Here is a 19,267-nt window from a genome sequence, read left to right as displayed (position 1 = left end):
AGGACTTGAAAAAAGAAGAGTAAAGGAGTTTCAGAACTCCATCCTTGTCCTTTAACGCCATAATTAAGAATCACGAAAGTGACTATAGTGTATACTTTGTTTACCTGGTCTTTTGCTTTATTTGGTGTAAGATAGCTTCCTAATTTAGTAAACAGAGAAAGAGGTGTTAAGTATAGGTTTTTCTGCTTCTCTTAGAGCCAGTTGATCTCTGGGAAATAAAATCAATACTTTCAAGGTAACTAACTCAGGAAATAGCATGTAAGAAGTCATCCCTCTCCAATCCCTGGAAATTTTGGGATGACTATCAAACTCGCAGAGCCTGGGCTTTCAGATTTAGTGTTGCCAAATCAAGTAAAATCACAGATGCTAATGGATGAAAAGAAGCAAAGCAGGATCACTAGTATAGCACCATAAGAATACCAGTGACAATGTTACCTGAGACCTGACACATAGTTTATGCCAGGAATTGCCTCAGCACTGACTGCATCCTTTCAGCAGCTTATGACATAGGTACCATTTAATAAAATCTCCCTCTTGCCTTTTTGAGTTATAAGCATTTGTTAATAATAGAGTTCTTCAGTTGTGTTTTTTTCAGTTGCGAACTTCCTGGTTTCCAAGGCAATGGGCTTCATTCCTGCAGCGTCTGGGATTTGATTCTAATTTTAAACCATTGAATAGTTATTTTTGTTCCTTGGTAAGAAAATTGGGCTATTGGCAGTGTCTGAAAATTAAATTATTTTAAAATTCCCTATTTCTAGGGAATAGTAACAAAATATAGTAAGTGATCTGGAAGCAGCTATATCATAATTTTGCACAGTATGGGGCTGAAGCATTGAGGTTAATGACTTACTTAGCTGGCTACTCTCACCCCTCACTTATCTTCATAACTCCCCTTACAAAAGACCCAGGTCTATCTCTGCCAGCTGTGATGGCTCTCATGGGCTTTTTTTTTAACATACAGTGGTAAGTGTCTGTCAATATTTGTTGCTATTTTTTTGTTGGTAGTGGTAGTCATGGGGCTTGAACTCTGGGACTGTGTGCTGCCCCTGAGCCCTTTTTGCTCAATGCTAGTGCTCTACCACTTTGAGCCACAGTGCCACTTCCAGTTTTCTGGTGGGTAATTTGAGATAAGAATCTCATAGACCTTCCTGGCTGGGCTGGCTTTGAACCATGATCCTCAGATCTCAGCCTCCTGAGTAGCTAGGATTCCAGGCATGCATGAGCACCCAGCGCCTGACATTACTGTTACTTTTTTTTAATTGTGAAAATACCGTACAGAGGTATTTCCCCTTCCTATCTCCCCTTCCCGTCGTGTCCCCCCCCCTTGCCAAAATTGTAAAGTTCGTTTTTCGACATAACATCTTGTACATCTCATTGTGGCAATGGGTCCACCTGTGTCCCTATTTAAACAATCTGTTTGCTCTCTTCCCCTCCACAAATTATACCAACATCAAATACAGTGAAAACAGGGGTTATTCCATGGGGGAGGGGCATAGAAAGCAACAAAGAAATATCTTATAAATATGTTTGAAACAATAACAAGGAAAAAAAACATTTGAGTCCTTATCTTGGGGTTCATTTCACCTAACATCAACTTATCTGACCGTTTCTGCTTGTCTCAGACATATACTATTTATTGCAAATAAGGGAAACCATGGGACCTATGTTTCTTTGGGCCTGGCTTACTTCACTTAATAAAAGTATATTAAGTGAACTGTTACTTTTTTTTCAATCATGAAATTGTTAAACAAAAATAGTGGAGAACCCTCAGATTAAGTAGTTAATATATTACCAACCTTATTTTATCTGTATTTCTCCATACTACTACATTATTTTTTTAAATATCAACATCTCAGCACCCTGGTGGTTCTTAATAAAAGAGCTATTCACAAAATCCTTTATCCTGATGACTATTTTTTATACTTTTTATTGTAAAGATACTGTACAGAGGGGTTACATGTGCAAGGTAATGAGTACATTTCTTATCAAGCATTGTTACCTCCTCCTTTGTTTTTCCCCTACTATCCCTTCCCTTCCATCTCCACAACTACACTCCCCCCCCACTTCCCCCCTCCCCGCCTAAATTGTACGTTGTATCTTGTGCATCTCATTGTTACAATGGACAACCTGTATCCCTATTTAAGCATTTTGTTTTTTCCCTTCCCCACCCCAAATTAGAAAAGTGTATATGCAAAATGCAGGGCACCAACACCTTGATGACTATTTTTAGGGCAAGTTTAATGACACTTTTTTTAAAGTAGTATGTTTAAATTATAAACTGTTCCTTAAGTGTTTTTAAGTGATTTTAACTTGACTTTATTCTCATTGCTAGCTTACTAGGTCTTTTAAGACAGATGTCAAAGATAGTAATCTTATATAGAGGATATATGCTAACATTTAATCTCAATTAACTTTTTTGTCTATGTACATGCTGGTCCTGGGGCTGGAATTCAAGGTCTGGGCACTGTTTCTGTGCTTTTTGAAGAGCTCAGGGACAGCAGGCCCAGAGTTCAAGCCCCATGACCAACAAAAAAACAAAACAGAAGGAAGGAAGACAGGCTAGCTATTTCTGTTCTTTGCTCTAGGAATTTTATTCACATTAAAGCAGAATAGGAAGATTCAGAATCAGTGAATGTTAACTCCTTGCTTAAGGTAATTTTATGACTTTCCTTTCTCTTCTTCAGATGAATCCAAGGCAGTGGAGCCATATCTCTGAAAGTGCCAAAGACCTAGTACGGCGCATGCTGATGCTGGATCCTGCCGAAAGGATCACTGTTTATGAAGCCCTCAATCACCCATGGCTTAAGGTATGTGAGTTTATAGGTAACAAACCACACTTGGCTTAAATGCTTCCAGTGACAGCAGTGCGCTGCTCTGTAATGTGGCCCTTTTCACCTGGCTTTTGTTTTTGAGTCCTTTCCTGTCTGTCATGTTTGCTTTTCCAGTATCTGTGTCAGTTCAATGGAAATCAGAATATGTGAAGGATCAAGGCCTGTTTGTTCTATGTGGATACATGTTCCAAAGCTGCACTATGAACCACAGAAATAATACCACGTCATAATAAATTTGTTATCCTCTGGTTATGGGTCTTGTGTGCTTTCATAGCATTAAATACGGTTTCAGTAAATACTAGATATGAATTTACTCTTAGAGAAATTATACACTTTTAAATTTTCTTTTTCTATCCCATCTTTCCAAGTATTGAGGAAAAATAGAACTTGACACATCAATGAAACAGAACTGTTTGATTAAAACATTATGCAGTTCAATAACTTCAGGAAATTCTCATATTATAGGTGAGAAAAGTAGTGCTCAGTTGTAAAATGCTTCCCTAGTATAAATGCAAGGCCAAGGTTGAGACCCCAGAATCACAAGAACTAAAACATAACACCTGGTCTTGTCAAGTTGCTCTTAACCTTCAAATGGCCAAGTCTGGTGGTCAGATCCAGGGCTTATCATTCTTGACTTGTCAGTAACATTTCATATGCATCCTCCTTCAATACTCATTTTCCCCTGTCTCCTAGGACACCTGTTCTGCTGTTTTGCCTTCTACCAGTCTGGCTGCTCCTCTCAGAACATGCTGATTTATCCTCATGTCCATTCACCTACCTCTTCTCATTGGAGTGTCACTGACCCCTGTCCTTGTTCCTCCTCTTTTTCTCCATCAATACTCAGGCCTGAGAGATCTCATATAGTTGCACTGGCTTTAAACACTATCTCTTGAATCCAGGTCTCTCCCGTGATGTTTTCTTTTTTAACCTGCTATAAGCTTGGCTTCAGATACCTTCATGATTTCACTAAATACCTTCTGATTTCCTACTCTCCCTTTTCCTTTTTGGTTGCCATTATATTAGCATCCTTGCTGACCCTCAGACACAGGTACTTCCTTGCCTCAGCCATTCTGTATTAGTCATCATGTCCTTCCTCTATATTTCTCTCCCTCACCATCTTCACTTGCTTAGACACCAGCTTCTTAGTAAAACCTTCTCTGACCATTGTTTTTAAAATTGGAGAGAAGAAATGCCTTGCCTTCAGAATACTTATTTTCCTGTCCCTGTCTAAATTTTCCCCCACAGCTGTCACCATAAGGTATACTTGACTTTTACTTCCTTGTTTATTGTCTGTCTACCCCATAAAATATAAGGTGCATAATAGTAGCTCTTAGTTTACTTTAGTTTAGAACCTAGAAAATATCTAGCACATAGTATGAGCTCAATGATTTAACAAATAAAGCAATGTTCATTATATTACATCATGCTTTTTTCCACATGTTAGGCAAAACATTAAGATATATAAAAACACAGATTAACAATGTGTCTTAGTGGCAATGTCATGGAATAATATCACAAAATAATTCTGGGATTCTGGTTAATCTTAATTCTGCTTAAAAATATTATGTCTTATATGGTGTGTGTGTGTGTATATATATATATATATATATATATATATATATATATATATACGTGTGTGTGTGTGTGTGTGTGTGTGTGTGTGTGTGTGCAGTGGAGAGAAGCTAGGAGGAGGACACAGAATCAGTGGGAAACGGGAAAACATACATCAGAGACGCCCATCAGCTGCACTGGACATAGATGAAAATGAACTAAGCAACCCAAAGACAGCGATGGGAAAGGAGGATTGAGAGGGAAAGAGGGAACAGCTTACACTAAGCCAAAGGAAAGAAATGTAAATATCACCTGATATAGAAGAAATAATTGTATTGTCAAAGTTCATAGAATTCACAAACTTTATAGACCATGATAATAACAATTTGCCTTGTGAAGGTTAAAATGTATTTGTAACTTTACTAAGTATCACTATTCCACAATACTATGAAATATGTGAAATTTATATATCACCTAATCTCATTTAAAAAAAAAGAAAAGTGAGAGGAGGGGTGGGTTAGGAACAATGGGTGACAATGTTATCAGACACTTGTATTTATATATTGTTTTGTAAAATAGGAACTTCTTTGTACAACTACTTAAAGATAATAAAAAAATTTAAAGAATATTATGCCTATGACTTGAGGTAAAGCTCAGTGATTGAGTACTTACCTAGCATACAGTACTGTAAATATATAATTTATATATTTTTTTACATTTGTGTATACACATATATGTAAATACCTACATTCAACCCTCTGATATTCAGTACTAGTTTTTCCCAATTATCCAAGAAAAGATTAGGTTCTTACATACTACACTCTTAGTATTTTTTTTCTCCCAAAGGTGAAATAAATGGTTTAAAGGGAGTTCTTATTTCTCTGTTGCTTTTCTCAGTTTGTCCCTAACAGGTATCTTTTGTTTGTTAAAAGAAGCTAGTTAAGGGGCTGGGAAGGTGGCTCAGTGGTGGAGTGCTTGCCTCACATGCATGAGACCTTGGGTTTGATTCCAAAGCACCACATAAACAGAAAAAGCCAGAAGTGGCACTGGCTCAAGTGGTAATGCGCTAGCCTTGAGCTGAAGAGCTGAGGGACAGCGCCCAGGGCCAGAGTTCAGGCCCCACAACTGACAAAAAAAAGAAGCTAGTTAAAATGTTAAATAACAATGCCAGTGGCAGCCATTTTAGTCATTTTTAAGATCCTTTAGAAAATGTTTTAGCATTATATACTACATACTTACAATGGCTTTCATTACCAAAGCTTATCTTGGCTAATAACATTTCTTTTTAGAAACTCATTCCTGTCAGTGATTATAGTTCTTATTTTAAGTAACCTGAGCTTTGTACATAATAGATTTCTGTTACTAGAAAGACAAAAATGTCAGTAACTTGTGTCATATGTGGACTACAGCTTAAGTTCACCACATACATATATGTTCTCTGAACATGGAAGAATTCAGTAAGAAGTGGGTCTAGCCTTTATCTAAATTAATGATATTTGCAATGAATACTTATTCAAACAATAGTAAGCCCACAAAGATTAAAACTTTCTCACAAGTGGTTGAGTTCCTCTCACAGCCTTTGTAGCCTTAATAAAAATTTATTGTCTGTAATTGGACTTTGTCTTTGTTTCACTTTTTTTTGTCAGTTGTGGGGCTTGAACTCAGGGCCTGGGAACTGTCCATGAGCTCTTTTGCTCAAGGCTAGCTCTCTGCCATTTTGAGCCACAGTGTCACTTCCAGTTATTTTTAATTTTATTTTATTGTAAGGGTGATGTCAGAGGGGTTATAATTACATAAGTAATGAATACATTTCTTACCAAACACTGTTACTCCTTCCCTTGTTTTTTCCTACTCTCCCTCTCCCTGACTCCACTTCACCCCAAGTTGTAAAGTTCATTTCTAACATAAAGTGAGTATCACTGTTGCATTGGTTCACCCTTTGTCCTTTGTCTTAACATCTTGTTCCCCTTCCCTTACCCAAATCAGATAAACATATATATAATATACAGGATACCAAAATCAAAAACAAAGAAAAAAAGATTAATTGAAGAGTCTCACAGGAACATTTCTCCCCAGGCTGGTTTCGAACTGCTATCCTCAGATCTCAGTATCCTGAGTAGCTAAGATAACAGGCCATGAGCCACCAGTGCCCAGTTGGACTTTGTCTTATATTAAGCTTCTTCATCTTTGAAAATGGTTATGTGTTCATTATCTCTTCTTTCATAGGAACGGGATCGTTATGCTTACAAGATTCATCTTCCTGAAACTGTAGAACAACTGAGGAAATTCAATGCAAGGAGGAAACTAAAGGTAAATAGAAGAAGTCAGCCAAAGGCCAACCACATGTATTTTATGATTTTTTTTATGATTTTTATTTTTTTCAGATCTCAGCCTCTTGAGTAGTTAGGATTACAGGCATGAGTCACCATTTCCCAGCTTGTACTTCTTTTCTTAAGTCTTCTCTTACTCTTTTTAACTCTTAACCATTGCTTGGCCTCCTACATCACTACCCTATGCCAGGTTGAACTTCACGTTGCCCAAATTCACCAGAGGGCTAGGTCCCGTCCATCACAATAGACATGTTGTCTTTTCCATGCCACAAAATCAATCTTGGACTGAAAATAGCGTAAGTAGTGACTAAGATTCATTTGGACAGGGCCAAGCTGTCAAAGCAAAGAGTAGTCATGTGGATTTACCACATCCTTTGCAGGGCTATTTAAAGTTTTAAGATCCACCAAACAACCTAGAATTAAAACTTCAGCAGGGTCGTTATTGAATTGTTTTCAGCTTCTGGTAAAACTTCATTCCTTTGAGAAGTCAGCCACCTGGCTAATCCATGCCACACTTGCCTTCCTCAAGGAACTACCTGTCCCCATTCTGCCTCTCATTTGGGCTTCTAGAACAGAGATTTCAATGCCCCAGGCTGTCAGAACCCACCACACAGCTTATTTTCACAAATCCACAGCTAGGCGCCTAGACACTGTTTTTAAGCCCGATAAATGGTGGGCAAAAGCTCAATTTTTGTGAGTAGCTTGAAACTGTTTTTAAGAGAGTGTACTGAAATTAGTAGAAAATTACCTTTGTAACTTACAGTTGTAACATTTTTTATTATGGAAGACAATACAGAGGAACACAGAAGTACAAGAAAGGGTGACCTCTAGAGCGACATTCTTGAGTAAAATCTGGTGAACCAGAAACTTTTCTGAGCTGTTAGCTTTTTGCCATGGATTCTAACATTTTGCAATATTTAGGAGTGTTTTTTTAATTCATGGAACACCAAAAATCACACTGAATAATCTCTGTTGTTGAATTTCTTCCCACATAATTATGTTAGTCCTTTCTCAGTAGTTTATTATCATTTTTCTTTCATAATATCTAGAAAGAGAAGCTCATATATTAGTAATGTATTATAATACTCATTTCTATTGCTTTTATCTAATAGTGTGTCCATTATATAAACAGAGTAATTCCCCTTATTCTAGTTCCCCTCATTCGAGGACCCCTAGAAGATACCTGAAACCACAGATTGTACTGAATTCAGTTTTTCCCTATATGCACATATCTGTTAAAATATATTTTATAAATTAGATATTGTATTACTGGTTAATATCTAATAATAAAATACAAACATTTTAGCCATATGTTATAATAAAAGTTATGTAAAATATTAGTTATTTTCCTTGAATTTTTCCATTTAAAATTTTCATACCAAGATTAACCATTGGTAACTGTAAGTACAGATGACAGAGGACTATTCTATACTCTCCTTAGTCCCTGGATTGGCAGCATCAGCAGCACCTAAGAAATGTTAGAAATGTTAAATTCTTGGGCTCTGGTATATTCAGGCAAGAAAAGAAAAGGCATCCATTTGGAAAGAAAGGAAAAGCTTACAGTGGCATATTTCTATATGTAGAAAATCACAAAGAATCTACCAAAAACCAACATTAGAAATAATAAGTGCATACTGGGCACTGGGGCGGGGGGGGGGGGGGGGGGAGCGGTGCTCATGCCTGTAATCCTGTCTATCTGGGACACTGAGAGTGAGAGGATTATGGTTCCGGGCCAGTGGGGCAGAAACCTTGGCAAAATTTCATATCGATAGAAAGAAGCTGGGCATGGTGACATGCACCTATCATCCCAGCTATGACAGGAAGCCTAAAATAGATGGATTGTGGTCCAGACATGTGCCTAGACAGGAAGCAAAACCTTAAATAGCCAGTGCAAAAAAAGAGCTGGAGAAATATACTCATTACCTTACTCATGTAACTATAATCCTCTGGGAAGTATCTCTCCAATAAAAAAAGAGCTGGGGGCATGGCTCAATAGCAAGTGCAAACCCCTGAGACCCTTCAAACAAAAGTACCTTCGTAAGGAAGAGGAAAGAAGGAAATTTAGAAAATCACCTGATACATGATTATATGCAAAATTAAGTTGTATTTCTGTATATGAGTAAAGAACAGTCCTAAAATGAAATTAAGAAACAACTCCATTCACACTACTATCAAAAAAGGAAATATTTAGGGTAAAATTAAGCAAAAAAAAAATAGTACAAGATATATGGACCAGCATTTCTGAGACACATTAAAGATCTAAATCAATGGCTGGGTGATAATGGCTCACACCTGTAATCCTAGGTACTCAGGAGGCTGAGATCTGAAGACAGTGGTTCAAAGCCAGACTGAAAAGTCCTTGGGAGACTGTTACCTCCAATTAACCACTCAAAAACTGAAAGTGGAGCTGTGGCTCAAAGTGGTAGAGTGCTAGCCTTGAGCAAAAGAACTCAGAGACAGCACCCAGGCCCTGAGTTCAAGCCCCACGACCAACAAAAATAAAAATAAATATAATTAATTATTCATGAATTTAAATATTTTAATATTTATATTTTAATAGTGTTAAGGTGGCAGTTCTCTAATTCACCTGAAGAGTCAACACAATCCCTATCAATGTTTGGGCAGAAAGTTTAAACTGTTCCTAAAATTTGTATGGAAATGCAAGGTTCCAAGAATATCCAAAATAATTTTTAATTAGAAAACTCATACCTCTCAGTTGGAGCATTTACTATAAATAACAATATGATGTTAGTATTGTGCATTGTAGGTAAATCACTGGAACAGAATTAAGAGTACAGGAATAAACCCTTATTATAGTTATGGCGACCTGGTTTTTGACAAAAATGCTGAAGCAGTTCAGTGGAAAAAGAATAGTTCTGTCTTGGTTTAGTTTGTTTTTCAACAAATGGTGCTGGGACAATCGTATGTCCACATTTAACAAGACATAAAATAGAACACATATTGGATGTTTCATGTATCTGAAATGTCAAGAGTAGTTATTTATGTATCTAAATCTATAGAGACAGCAGATTAGCAATTAGGTTCTGGGGCATGTCTGCTTAATGAGTATCTGAGTTTGGGGGAGATGATTGACTGTTAGGATGCATAAGAACAGGTGCAATCTAGCCCGAGAAGAAAATCTATGCTCTGGGTGTGTGGGTCTCTTAGTTGGTACTCCAAAGGAATTATGAATAAAAGGGTATGAGTATCTGAGTTTGTCAATCTAGGGAAGAGGCTCAGCAGAGAGTCTTGTAACTGTCCCTTTTGCTTCATGAATTATTTCTACCCCTAGAAAGCACATTTCTTTACAGGGAAGCATATCAAAGAAACAGAAACAATCTGTGTTGGGAAATTGTGATTTGAAACCACATGATTCAATTCAGAAGCTAAAACTACTCATGTGGGGTAAGGATAAGGAAGATTTCTGAAAGCTATCTACAATTATCCATTATTGGAAGTGGCACTGTGGCTCAAGTGGTAGAGCACTGGCTATTCTTGAACACAAAGAGGCTCAGGGATAGCACCTAGGCCCTGAGTTCAAGCCACACAACCGGGGCTGGGAAGGTGGCTCAGTGGTAGAGCGCTTGCCTTGCATGCCTGAGGCCCTGGGTTCGATTCCTCAGCACCACATAAGCAAAAAGAAAAAAGCTGGAAGTGGCACTGTGGCTCAAGTGGTAGAGCAATAGCCTTGAGCTGAAGAGCTGAGGGACAGCACCCAGGCCAAGAGTTCAGGCCCCATGACCAGACCCAAAAAAAAAACAACAAGCCACACAACTGACAAAAAAATAAATAAATAAAAGTTTCCATTATTTATCTTGCATGTTTAAAAGTATACCCTGTACACTTCTCTTAGTTATTGATCAGTCTCTTACATTCTTAAACTGTTCATAGGTCAGCAAAGTTGGTTGAAGTATGCTTTTTTCCCATTATTTTAAGGTAGAAAATTATAACTTTAATGCTATTTATCTTACTAGATTGTGAATAGTCTTATTAATTCAGAATTATTGTTTCATCCTCAAAACATATTAAACTAAAGCAAACCTTCCAGATTAAAGCATATAGAAAACTTGTTTTTACAAAGGTTTCATAAACCAGGAAATTTGGAGAACTACTTGTATAAGATCAGATTTTATATTTCTGTTGAATCCAATATAAACCCTTTAGTAGCAATAGTGCAGTATAAGTCATAACCCAGCTGGGTACTGGTGGCTCACACCTGTAATACTAGCTACTCAGGAGGCTGAGATCTGAGAATCTCAGTTCAAAGCCATCCAGGGAAGGATAATCTGTGAGACTCTTAACTCCAGCTAAACACCAGAAAACTGGATGTGAAGGCTTGGCTCAAGTGGTAGAGTGCTAACCTTGAACAAAATTGCTCAGGGACAGTAGGACCAGAATTCAAACTCCATGATGAACAGAAAAAAAATCATAACCTGGAGGCCAAATCTTGCCCACTGCCTTTGCTTACATAAAGTTTTATGAAACATAACACTATATACTTATTTACATTTTGTGTGTTCTGTTTTCTTGCTACAATGCTAGAGTACTAGCAAAAGTGTCTCATAGGGCCTTCAAAGCAGAAACAAAATAAAAGGAATGTAGTGTTCTTGAAACCCTTGAACTGGACCCAGAGAGTACTAGAGGCTCTCAATTCTGCCAACACTCGATCATGTCTCTTAAGTTGGCAGTGGCCTTAAGAGGTTGCTTAACCTCTTTGGACCTCAGTTTTCTCATCTGTAAAATGAATCTTTTAGAAGAAGCCACCTCCTAACTCTTAAACCCTAAGAGAATTCTATTAATCTGAACTATTTTAGAACTCTTATGCTGTTTTACATAATAGCTTTGCATTGACTGTTTGAACCATGTGTGGTCCTTGAGTTTAGAGAACTAAATAAGCAAAACTGCAAGCTGTAAGACAAATCAGGAACTTCATACTATTGTTTCAAAAGAATTTACCTCTTGGGACTCTTTTAAATAGTGTTTCCCTAGTGGTGTAAATATTTATTTATAGACCTGACTATTGTAGCAGCTAGAACAGGCCTTAAAATCTAAAAGACACGCATTAAGACACGCATTTGAAAATAAAAATAAAACACCTCTAAAATTTTAGTTTCAGTGTGTGGGAAACAGCTTTAGGGAACACATATAATAATGAAATGAGATTCTTCTGTAGAAAGAAAAACTCAGCATTCAGTACTGCTGTTTTTTATTACAATCTGCTTTGCTCTATACTTCAACAAAAAAAAACCCTCCTTGCATTACCATGAACTTTTAGAAATTCACAAAATTGCCTAGAATTATAGCATTAAGATTGCTTGTGGGGTTTTTTGTTGTTGTTCTTTATGTTTCATTTTCTTGCAATCCTTACCTCAGCCTCCTGAGTGCTGGGATTACAGGTGTGTATCACATGCCCAGCATTGATTCTGACTCTTCACTTTCTGTACCCTGAGATAGATAGGTAGGTAGGTAGGTAGGTAGGTAGGTAGGTAGGTAGGTAGGTAGATAGATAGATAGATAGATAGATAGATAGATAGATAGATAGATAGATAGATAGATAGATAGATAGATAGATAGATGATTTTTGGCATGAGTCACTAGTGCCAGCTCAGTTTATATTTATAAAAAGAAACCCTAAGCCAGGTACTGAGGGCTCATGCCTATAATCCTATCTACTCAGGAGGCTGAGGATTGCAAAGTCAGCCCAAGTAAGAAAGTCTATGAGACTCATCTCCAGTTAACCACCAGAAAACTAGAAGTGTCATTGTGGCTCAAAATGGTTGAGTACTAGCCTTGAGTGAAAAAGAGCTCAGGGACAGCACCCAGGCCCTGAGTTCAAGCCCCACAACCAACCAAAAACATAGAAAAGTCAAGCACCAGTGGCTCACACCTGTAATCCTAGCTACTCAGGAGGCTGAGATTTGAGGATCACTGTTCAAAGCCAGCCCAGGCAGGAAAGTCCATGAGACTCTTATCTCCAATAAACCACCAGAAAACTGGAAGTGGTGCTATGGCTCAAGTGGTAGAGTGCTACCCTTGAGCTGAAGAGCTCAGGGGCAGCGCTCTGGCCTAGAGAAAGAAAGAAAAAAAAGAAAGAAAGAAAAAGCAAGAAAGCAAGGAAGGAAGGAAAGAAAAGAAAGAAAGGAGAGAGAGAAAGAGAGAGGAAGAGAGAGGGGAGGGAGGGAAGGAGAGAAAGGAGAGGAGAGGAAAGGAGAGGAGAGGAAAGAGGAAAGGAACACTAACATGAGCCTCCCAAAGAGTAAACTTTGTTTTCTATTAACATTTTCATGTATTAACAAATGTCTACATGTAGAACACATTTACCTTCGTTTTCAAGAAAATTCAACAATATTGAACAAAACAAAGATTTAGGCAGTTTAGGTGATTTGTTACTTAAGCAACTTAAATGACCAATTCTGTGTAAACTAGCAAAAGACAGTGCTCATATTCTGACTCTGTTTTAGTAGGGTTAGTAATTACTTGCATTTATAAAATGTTCTCTAGCTTATAAAGCACCATTGTGTATATTATAAATTTGGCAATCATAAAATAAAGCATATTTTTGAATATTCTCAACAGATTAACAAAACATTGGTTCAATGGTTTATTTTTTTCCTCCAAACAGATTTATTTGTTGTATATAGAAAATTCTGTAGACAAACTGACCTGGAACCAATTGTTCACCTCTTGCCTGACCAATTAAACTAGATCACTTGCTATTACATAAATACTCATTTTGGTTTGTCCTCTCATAGCCATTTCTTCCTGCTGAAAACCCCTTGTTCCTCACTACATCCATATTATCTTTGGACACAAACATGCTTCAAAACATGATCCTTTCTTAGCCAGGTGCCTGTGGCTCATGCCTATACTGACTCTTAGCTACTTAGGAGGCCAAGATCTGAGGATTTTAGCCTGAAGCCAGCTTGAGCAAGAAAGTCCAAGAATTCTTATTTCCAATTAACTACCCCCAAGAAGCCAGAAGTGGAGCTGTGGCTCAAGTGGTAGAGCATGGCCTTGAACATGAAAAATTCTTACATCTTGAGAGGTTAATTTAAAAGCAACTTATATAAATAGAAAAGTGCCCAATGTACATCAAGTGAATGATCTAACCATTGGAATGTCAATAGTTTTACAAGTATAATTCAATAGTTTTACAAGTTTTAATTAGCATTAGGTTGAATGACAGGCTATGACAGGCTTCTAGAAAACTGACATGAGATGTCAAGAGGCCGTTTTGTGCACTGCCACTGTTATGCCATCATATTTCTGGATCATAATGTTCCCATTATCTGATCCTAGACATACGACAGGAATAACAGTGGGGTCAGAGGTTAGCTTAGCTGCTTGCTGAGCAAGAACAGATATCACTCCAGCATGTTCATCTGATGGAGTACCCCAGCAGTCCAGATTAAAGTCCCTGTGAATCTGTGCACAAGACTCCAGAAATGGACAGATTCTTCATTGTGTCCTCCAGATGCTGCTCCAAAGTGGCTTCCATCCCACTGGCAACCCACCTCGGCCTGAGACCTGCCTCAATGATTTATTTGAGCAGTGTCATGTGGTTGGAAGGGAACAGAACTGGGAAACAAGCTTAGAAGTTCAATCATTCTTCTGTTATTGAAACAACAACTCCCATCATTTCCCCACCCAATAGTGCTAAGAGATGTCAGCCACTGGCATTCAGTATGGCAGTGGTTCCCAGAGAGGGCTCAAAGAAGATTAAAATATGGCTTAAAAGAATTACATGTAGCCAAGCACCAGGGATTCATGCTTGTAATACTAGCTGCTCAAAAGGGTGAAATCTGAGACTCACAGTTCAAAGCCAGCCCAGACAGGAAACTCCGTGAGACCTTATTGCCAGTAAATCACCAAAAGGCCAGAAATGGAGCTGTGGCCCAAGTGGTAGTATGCTAGCCTTGAGCAAAACAATTCAGAGACAGTACCCAGGCCCTGAGTTCAAGCCCCAAGACAGGCACAAAAAGGTCAGAGTCACATGTAGTTGATTCTGATGTGTGGCCTGACTGGGAAATCACATACAAGAACAATAATTGTTAAAAACAAAAGGAACCGGGGGGCTGGGAAGGTGGCTCAGTGGTAGAGCGCTTGCCTTGCATGCCTGAGGCCCTGGGTTCGATTCCTCAGCACCACATAAGCAAAAAGAAAAAAGCCGGAAGGGGCGCTGTGGCTCAAGTGGTAGAGTGGTAGCCTTGAGCTGAAGATCTGAGGGACAGCGTCCAGGCCCAGAGTTCAAGCCCCACGACCAGACCCAAAAAAAAAAAAAAAAGGAACAGGAGAAATATATAAAAGAAAGAAACTTCATAATCCTACCACTCAGTATAGTTAATCCTGTTAACATTTTGTATCTGTATTAACTTTTTTTCCAAAACTTAGAGCAGACTAGCTATTGTTTTGAAACCTTTTCTCATGTGATTTTTCAACCACATCTTTTCATTTCATTAAACATCCTTCTGCAGAATCACTGTATACTGACTCTTTAGTCTAATGGATGTTTGATTTCAAGGTGTAATTAGTTCATACCCTTTTGCAATTCCCAACAGTGTTATTCTGTTATATGCATGTATAATTTATTTAAAGGAATCCAGAGGTTTTCTGGATATGTATGAACTCAGGGCCTGGGCACCATCCCTGAGCTTTTGTGCTCAAAGCTAGCCCTCGCCCATTTATGCCACAACCCCACTTACAGCTTTTTGGTAGTTAATTAGAGATTAGACTCTTCTCATAGACTTTCCTGCTCAGCCTGGCTTTGAGCTGTGATCTTCAGATCTCAGCCTCCTGAGTAGCTAGGATTACAGGCATAAGCCACCAATGCCCAGTCTCCAGAGGTATTTTTAAACCTCCTTTTCTTGTAGCCAACATCTATGTATTTGACTTTTTAAATAAGGGTAAACAACCATTTCAGTAACTTTTTATTTGATCATTTTTCTGTTTTAATACTGTATTTTTTTTCTCCTCTGTTTGCTTTAGGGTGCAGTACTAGCTGCTGTGTCAAGTCACAAGTTCAATTCCTTCTATGGGGACCCCCCTGAAGAGTTGCCGGATTTCTCCGAAGACCCTACCTCCTCAGGTAATTGGATAATTCATTCATTCATCTTGTAAATCATTTAAGAATTTACATCATTTCTCTTCCATTATGAATAAACTTTTCCTATGAATTTAGGCCAAATCCTGGAAGATACTCTAAAGACGTTTGTCAACAACCACATTTTCACTGCATGTCTTGTTCCTTTTCATTTTAATAACCGAAATCGCTCTCCTCTACTTCTCCTAAACTCACATTTCACTTTTTTCTTTTTACCTCAGTGATACTTCTTCCCCGTTCTACACTCTAGACCTAGCCTTACAGTTAGTTCATCACAATCTGTCTGTTTAGATCTTTATGATTGCCTTCTCTTTCAATTTTTCCCATTTCAACAATATTAAATCAGATTTTACCCAGCACCACTTTGAATTGAATCTTTTCATAGAAAGCCATCTTGTTCTTTCTATATAGTCTCTAACACATGAATGTAAATATTCAAGGAGGAAGAACATAGAAGAGCTACCTGTTTGGTGAGCAGTCTAGGTACTCCTGAAAACAACCTACTAGTGTTTAGTTTCCCAATGAAAAACTATAGGCTTCATTTATATGTACATGGAAATACAGATGTGTATGTTAGTTTTTGAATTTCATTTACATATTTATTTACTTAAGTCCGAAGTCATCCTCTAGCCTCAAGTTTTCTTCTTTCTTTTATTAGAGATAATGTTTGGCATGTAATTGACTCTTTGCTACTAATTTGATTATTGTATTTTTGGACTGAGTTTGTCCAGTTTTATGTGGTATCATTGGAATCAAGGTCCAGGAAAAAAAACCTTCTTAAAGCACAAGTTGTTTGTTCCACATTTGTCAACATAAGAAGAATGTTCCTGCTTCCTATTTATGAGCATATGTGTACATACATATTCAGAATGTCTTACCAATTAGTATGTGCTTGTACCTTGTGCAAAATGACCAGATTGACTTTGCCATTCCAGCAGGTGTCTAGTTCCTCATTTTGACTTTTACCAATTGGGATGTGAATCTTCCTCTTTTCAGTAGAGGTGATTTCCAAAAACATTCAGAAATGGGAATCTCAGAGAAATGGCCAAAGAGAAAGTTTTTGCTGTCTTCCTCTTGTGGTGCGTTGTAACTACACAGAACCCTTACCACACGAAAGACATGCTTGTGTTTCTAAATATGGACCCAAAGCTTCCTATAGTTACGTATCTGCCTCTATTTTTCCTTTCAGTATGTTTTTTCTCTCCTCCTGTAACTTATTATCAGCTCTAACATATCACTTTTTCCTTATATAGTTGGCCTTTTTTATGGAGAGTGGGTCTAGAGCTAGTTTTTGTTCCATTCTGTGACTACATGATAGAGTCACAATTTGGCATATATTTAGGATAAATTATCTCTGAGATTTTAGGTCACTATCTGTACTGTCACTCTCATCTTTAGAAATTAGCCTAGAACAGCATGCTCCTTGAAAATTACTTCATATACCCAATCTTCAAGATTGGTCCTTAATTAATATTTACCTCTGCCTAGCAAGGGTTTGATGAGCTCTTAAGTGTTCTTTTTGGGGAAGAGTTGAAATTTTCCTTTAGAGAAAGAAATTATGTTTTTATAGACACACTTATTTTCTGTTAAGTATACCTTATTGCCCAATTTTTCCCTTTTTTGCTAGTATTTAGATAATTTGGTTGAAATAGTTTCTGCTTATAGTACTTGTTTTTTAAACAAAAAAAAAGTTTTGCTGGATACAATGGTACATGCCGATAATCCTAGCTACTTGAGGAGGATGAGGAGAATCACAGTTCTAAGCCTAGTTGGGTAAAAGGCCTCATCTCAACCAATAAATTTAAAAAACTGGGAATGATAGAGACTGTCATCCCAGCTACACAGGAAATATAAACAGGAGGATCTTGTCCAGTCCTGCCCTGGCATGTATGAGCCCTTATTTGTAAAATTACAAAAACATAATAGGCTAGACACATACCTCAGCTGGTAGAGTGCTGACTTAGTGCCCTGAGTTCAAATCCCCAGTACCATATAAAAAAAAAAGAAACTTCTTACACCATCTTCTAGGTAGCTTACAAGTCTTCATATTAACTGTTCACAGTTTAACTTTTCTTTTTACTTTTGCATTCCTGTAGTCATATCCTTTTTTTCCTTTTAAAAATGTTTAAATAATTACATAAGCAGTCTATATTTTCATCTGACATGTTAAATATATATCACAAAACTTTTAATTATACTGTCTGATTACTAAAAATAGAAAAGAAAACAGTTAATATGCCATGTTCACCTCTAATGCTAATCACTCACCTTAAATGTAGACAAAATTCTATATATTCAGAAGCCAAAAAGTATTCAAATGTTTTTGCAAAGGAGATTTTTAAAGAAAAAATTAACATTTTACTAAATATATATATATATATATATATGAATAAACCAATATAGGAATATACCAAAATTACCTAAAATATACCTAAAATTACATTTTAATATTAAGCCTAAAGACCACATTCTACAATTATCAGCAGTATTTATCAGTCATCTGCCAGTAGATGTCCTTTTCAGCAGCTAACAGTAGTTAGTGGTCATATAGTTGGTAGCAGAGAGCTAATTATGTATTTTACCTGGACTCACATGGAGTTTTATATTTCATAAATTAAGATATCCATCTCCATATTTGTCTTGTTTTTAAATACTTTCATTAATTTTCAAACCTTAATTCTATGTTGATACTAATGCATAAATTCTACATTATCTCCTTTATCTTCAAAGTTATCCTTTCCATGTCTTTCTGTTTAAATGTGTATGACTTTATTTACAGCACAAAACACAAAGCACTTTTCATTATTACCTGAAAGTTCACTCAAGCCTATGGCAAGAAGAAAAAAATGATCACATTGCATGTGCTTATAGAGTAGGGCTGTGGAGGGCAGAATGGAGGGGCTAGAAAGAGGAAAGGGTGTAAGATCACCAGCTGCCCTTTCTTGTCATGGACTGTCTTTGTGTTACACCTTCAGATGATGCCTTTTCTGGTCTTTTTATGAAATGTCTATATGTAGGTCATTTTTTTGTAGGTCATTTTTTTATGCCAGTCCTAGGGCCTTGAACTCAGGGCCTGCGTTTTGTCCCTGTGCTTTTTTTTTCCCCTCAAGGTTAGTGCTCTACCAGTTGAGCCACCACTCCACTTCCAGTTTTTTGGTAATTAATTGGAGATAAGAATCTCATGGACTTTCCTGCCCAAGCTGGCTTCAAACTGTGAACCTCAGATCTCAGTCTCCTGATTAGCTAGGATTACAGGTGTGAGCCACCAGCACCCAGCCTATATGTGGGTCAATTTTTACTTGACTAACTGTGCTCCAAATTTCTCGTAATTATACTGATCTGTGAAATCCAAAATTTGACAGTAAAAAAGCTAAGTACACAAATGATATAGCATATTGTTTTCCTAAATTAAGTCCTATCATGGTAGTGAGTAATGAATACATTTAAGACAATAT

The 19,267-nt window shown here is 37.4% G+C and overlaps 1 protein-coding gene and 1 pseudogene across 9 annotated transcripts in view; one reads left to right on the top strand and one right to left on the bottom strand.

Annotated features, from left to right (window-relative positions):
- The window catches only part of Cask (calcium/calmodulin dependent serine protein kinase), a 345,788-nt gene that overhangs the window by 243,445 nt on the left and 83,076 nt on the right, over positions 1–19,267 (top strand). For all 9 annotated transcript variants that reach the window (XM_042683597.1, XM_042683593.1, XM_042683598.1 and 6 more), the window contains 3 exons: positions 2,685–2,807; positions 6,609–6,692; positions 15,698–15,797. In XM_042683597.1, coding sequence (XP_042539531.1) covers positions 2,685–2,807; positions 6,609–6,692; positions 15,698–15,797 — 307 coding nt within the window. The remainder of the gene's footprint in view (positions 1–2,684; positions 2,808–6,608; positions 6,693–15,697; positions 15,798–19,267) is intronic.
- LOC122110899 lies at positions 13,854–14,210 on the bottom strand (annotated as a pseudogene).

The sequence above is a fragment of the Dipodomys spectabilis genome, unplaced genomic scaffold (assembly GCF_019054845.1).
Source record: "Dipodomys spectabilis isolate Male_0828 unplaced genomic scaffold, ASM1905484v1 ptg000082l, whole genome shotgun sequence".
Lineage (NCBI taxonomy): Eukaryota > Metazoa > Chordata > Mammalia > Rodentia > Heteromyidae > Dipodomys > Dipodomys spectabilis.
Note: the sequence above shows the minus strand (reverse complement) of the source record. Positions and strands in the feature narration are given on the sequence as shown.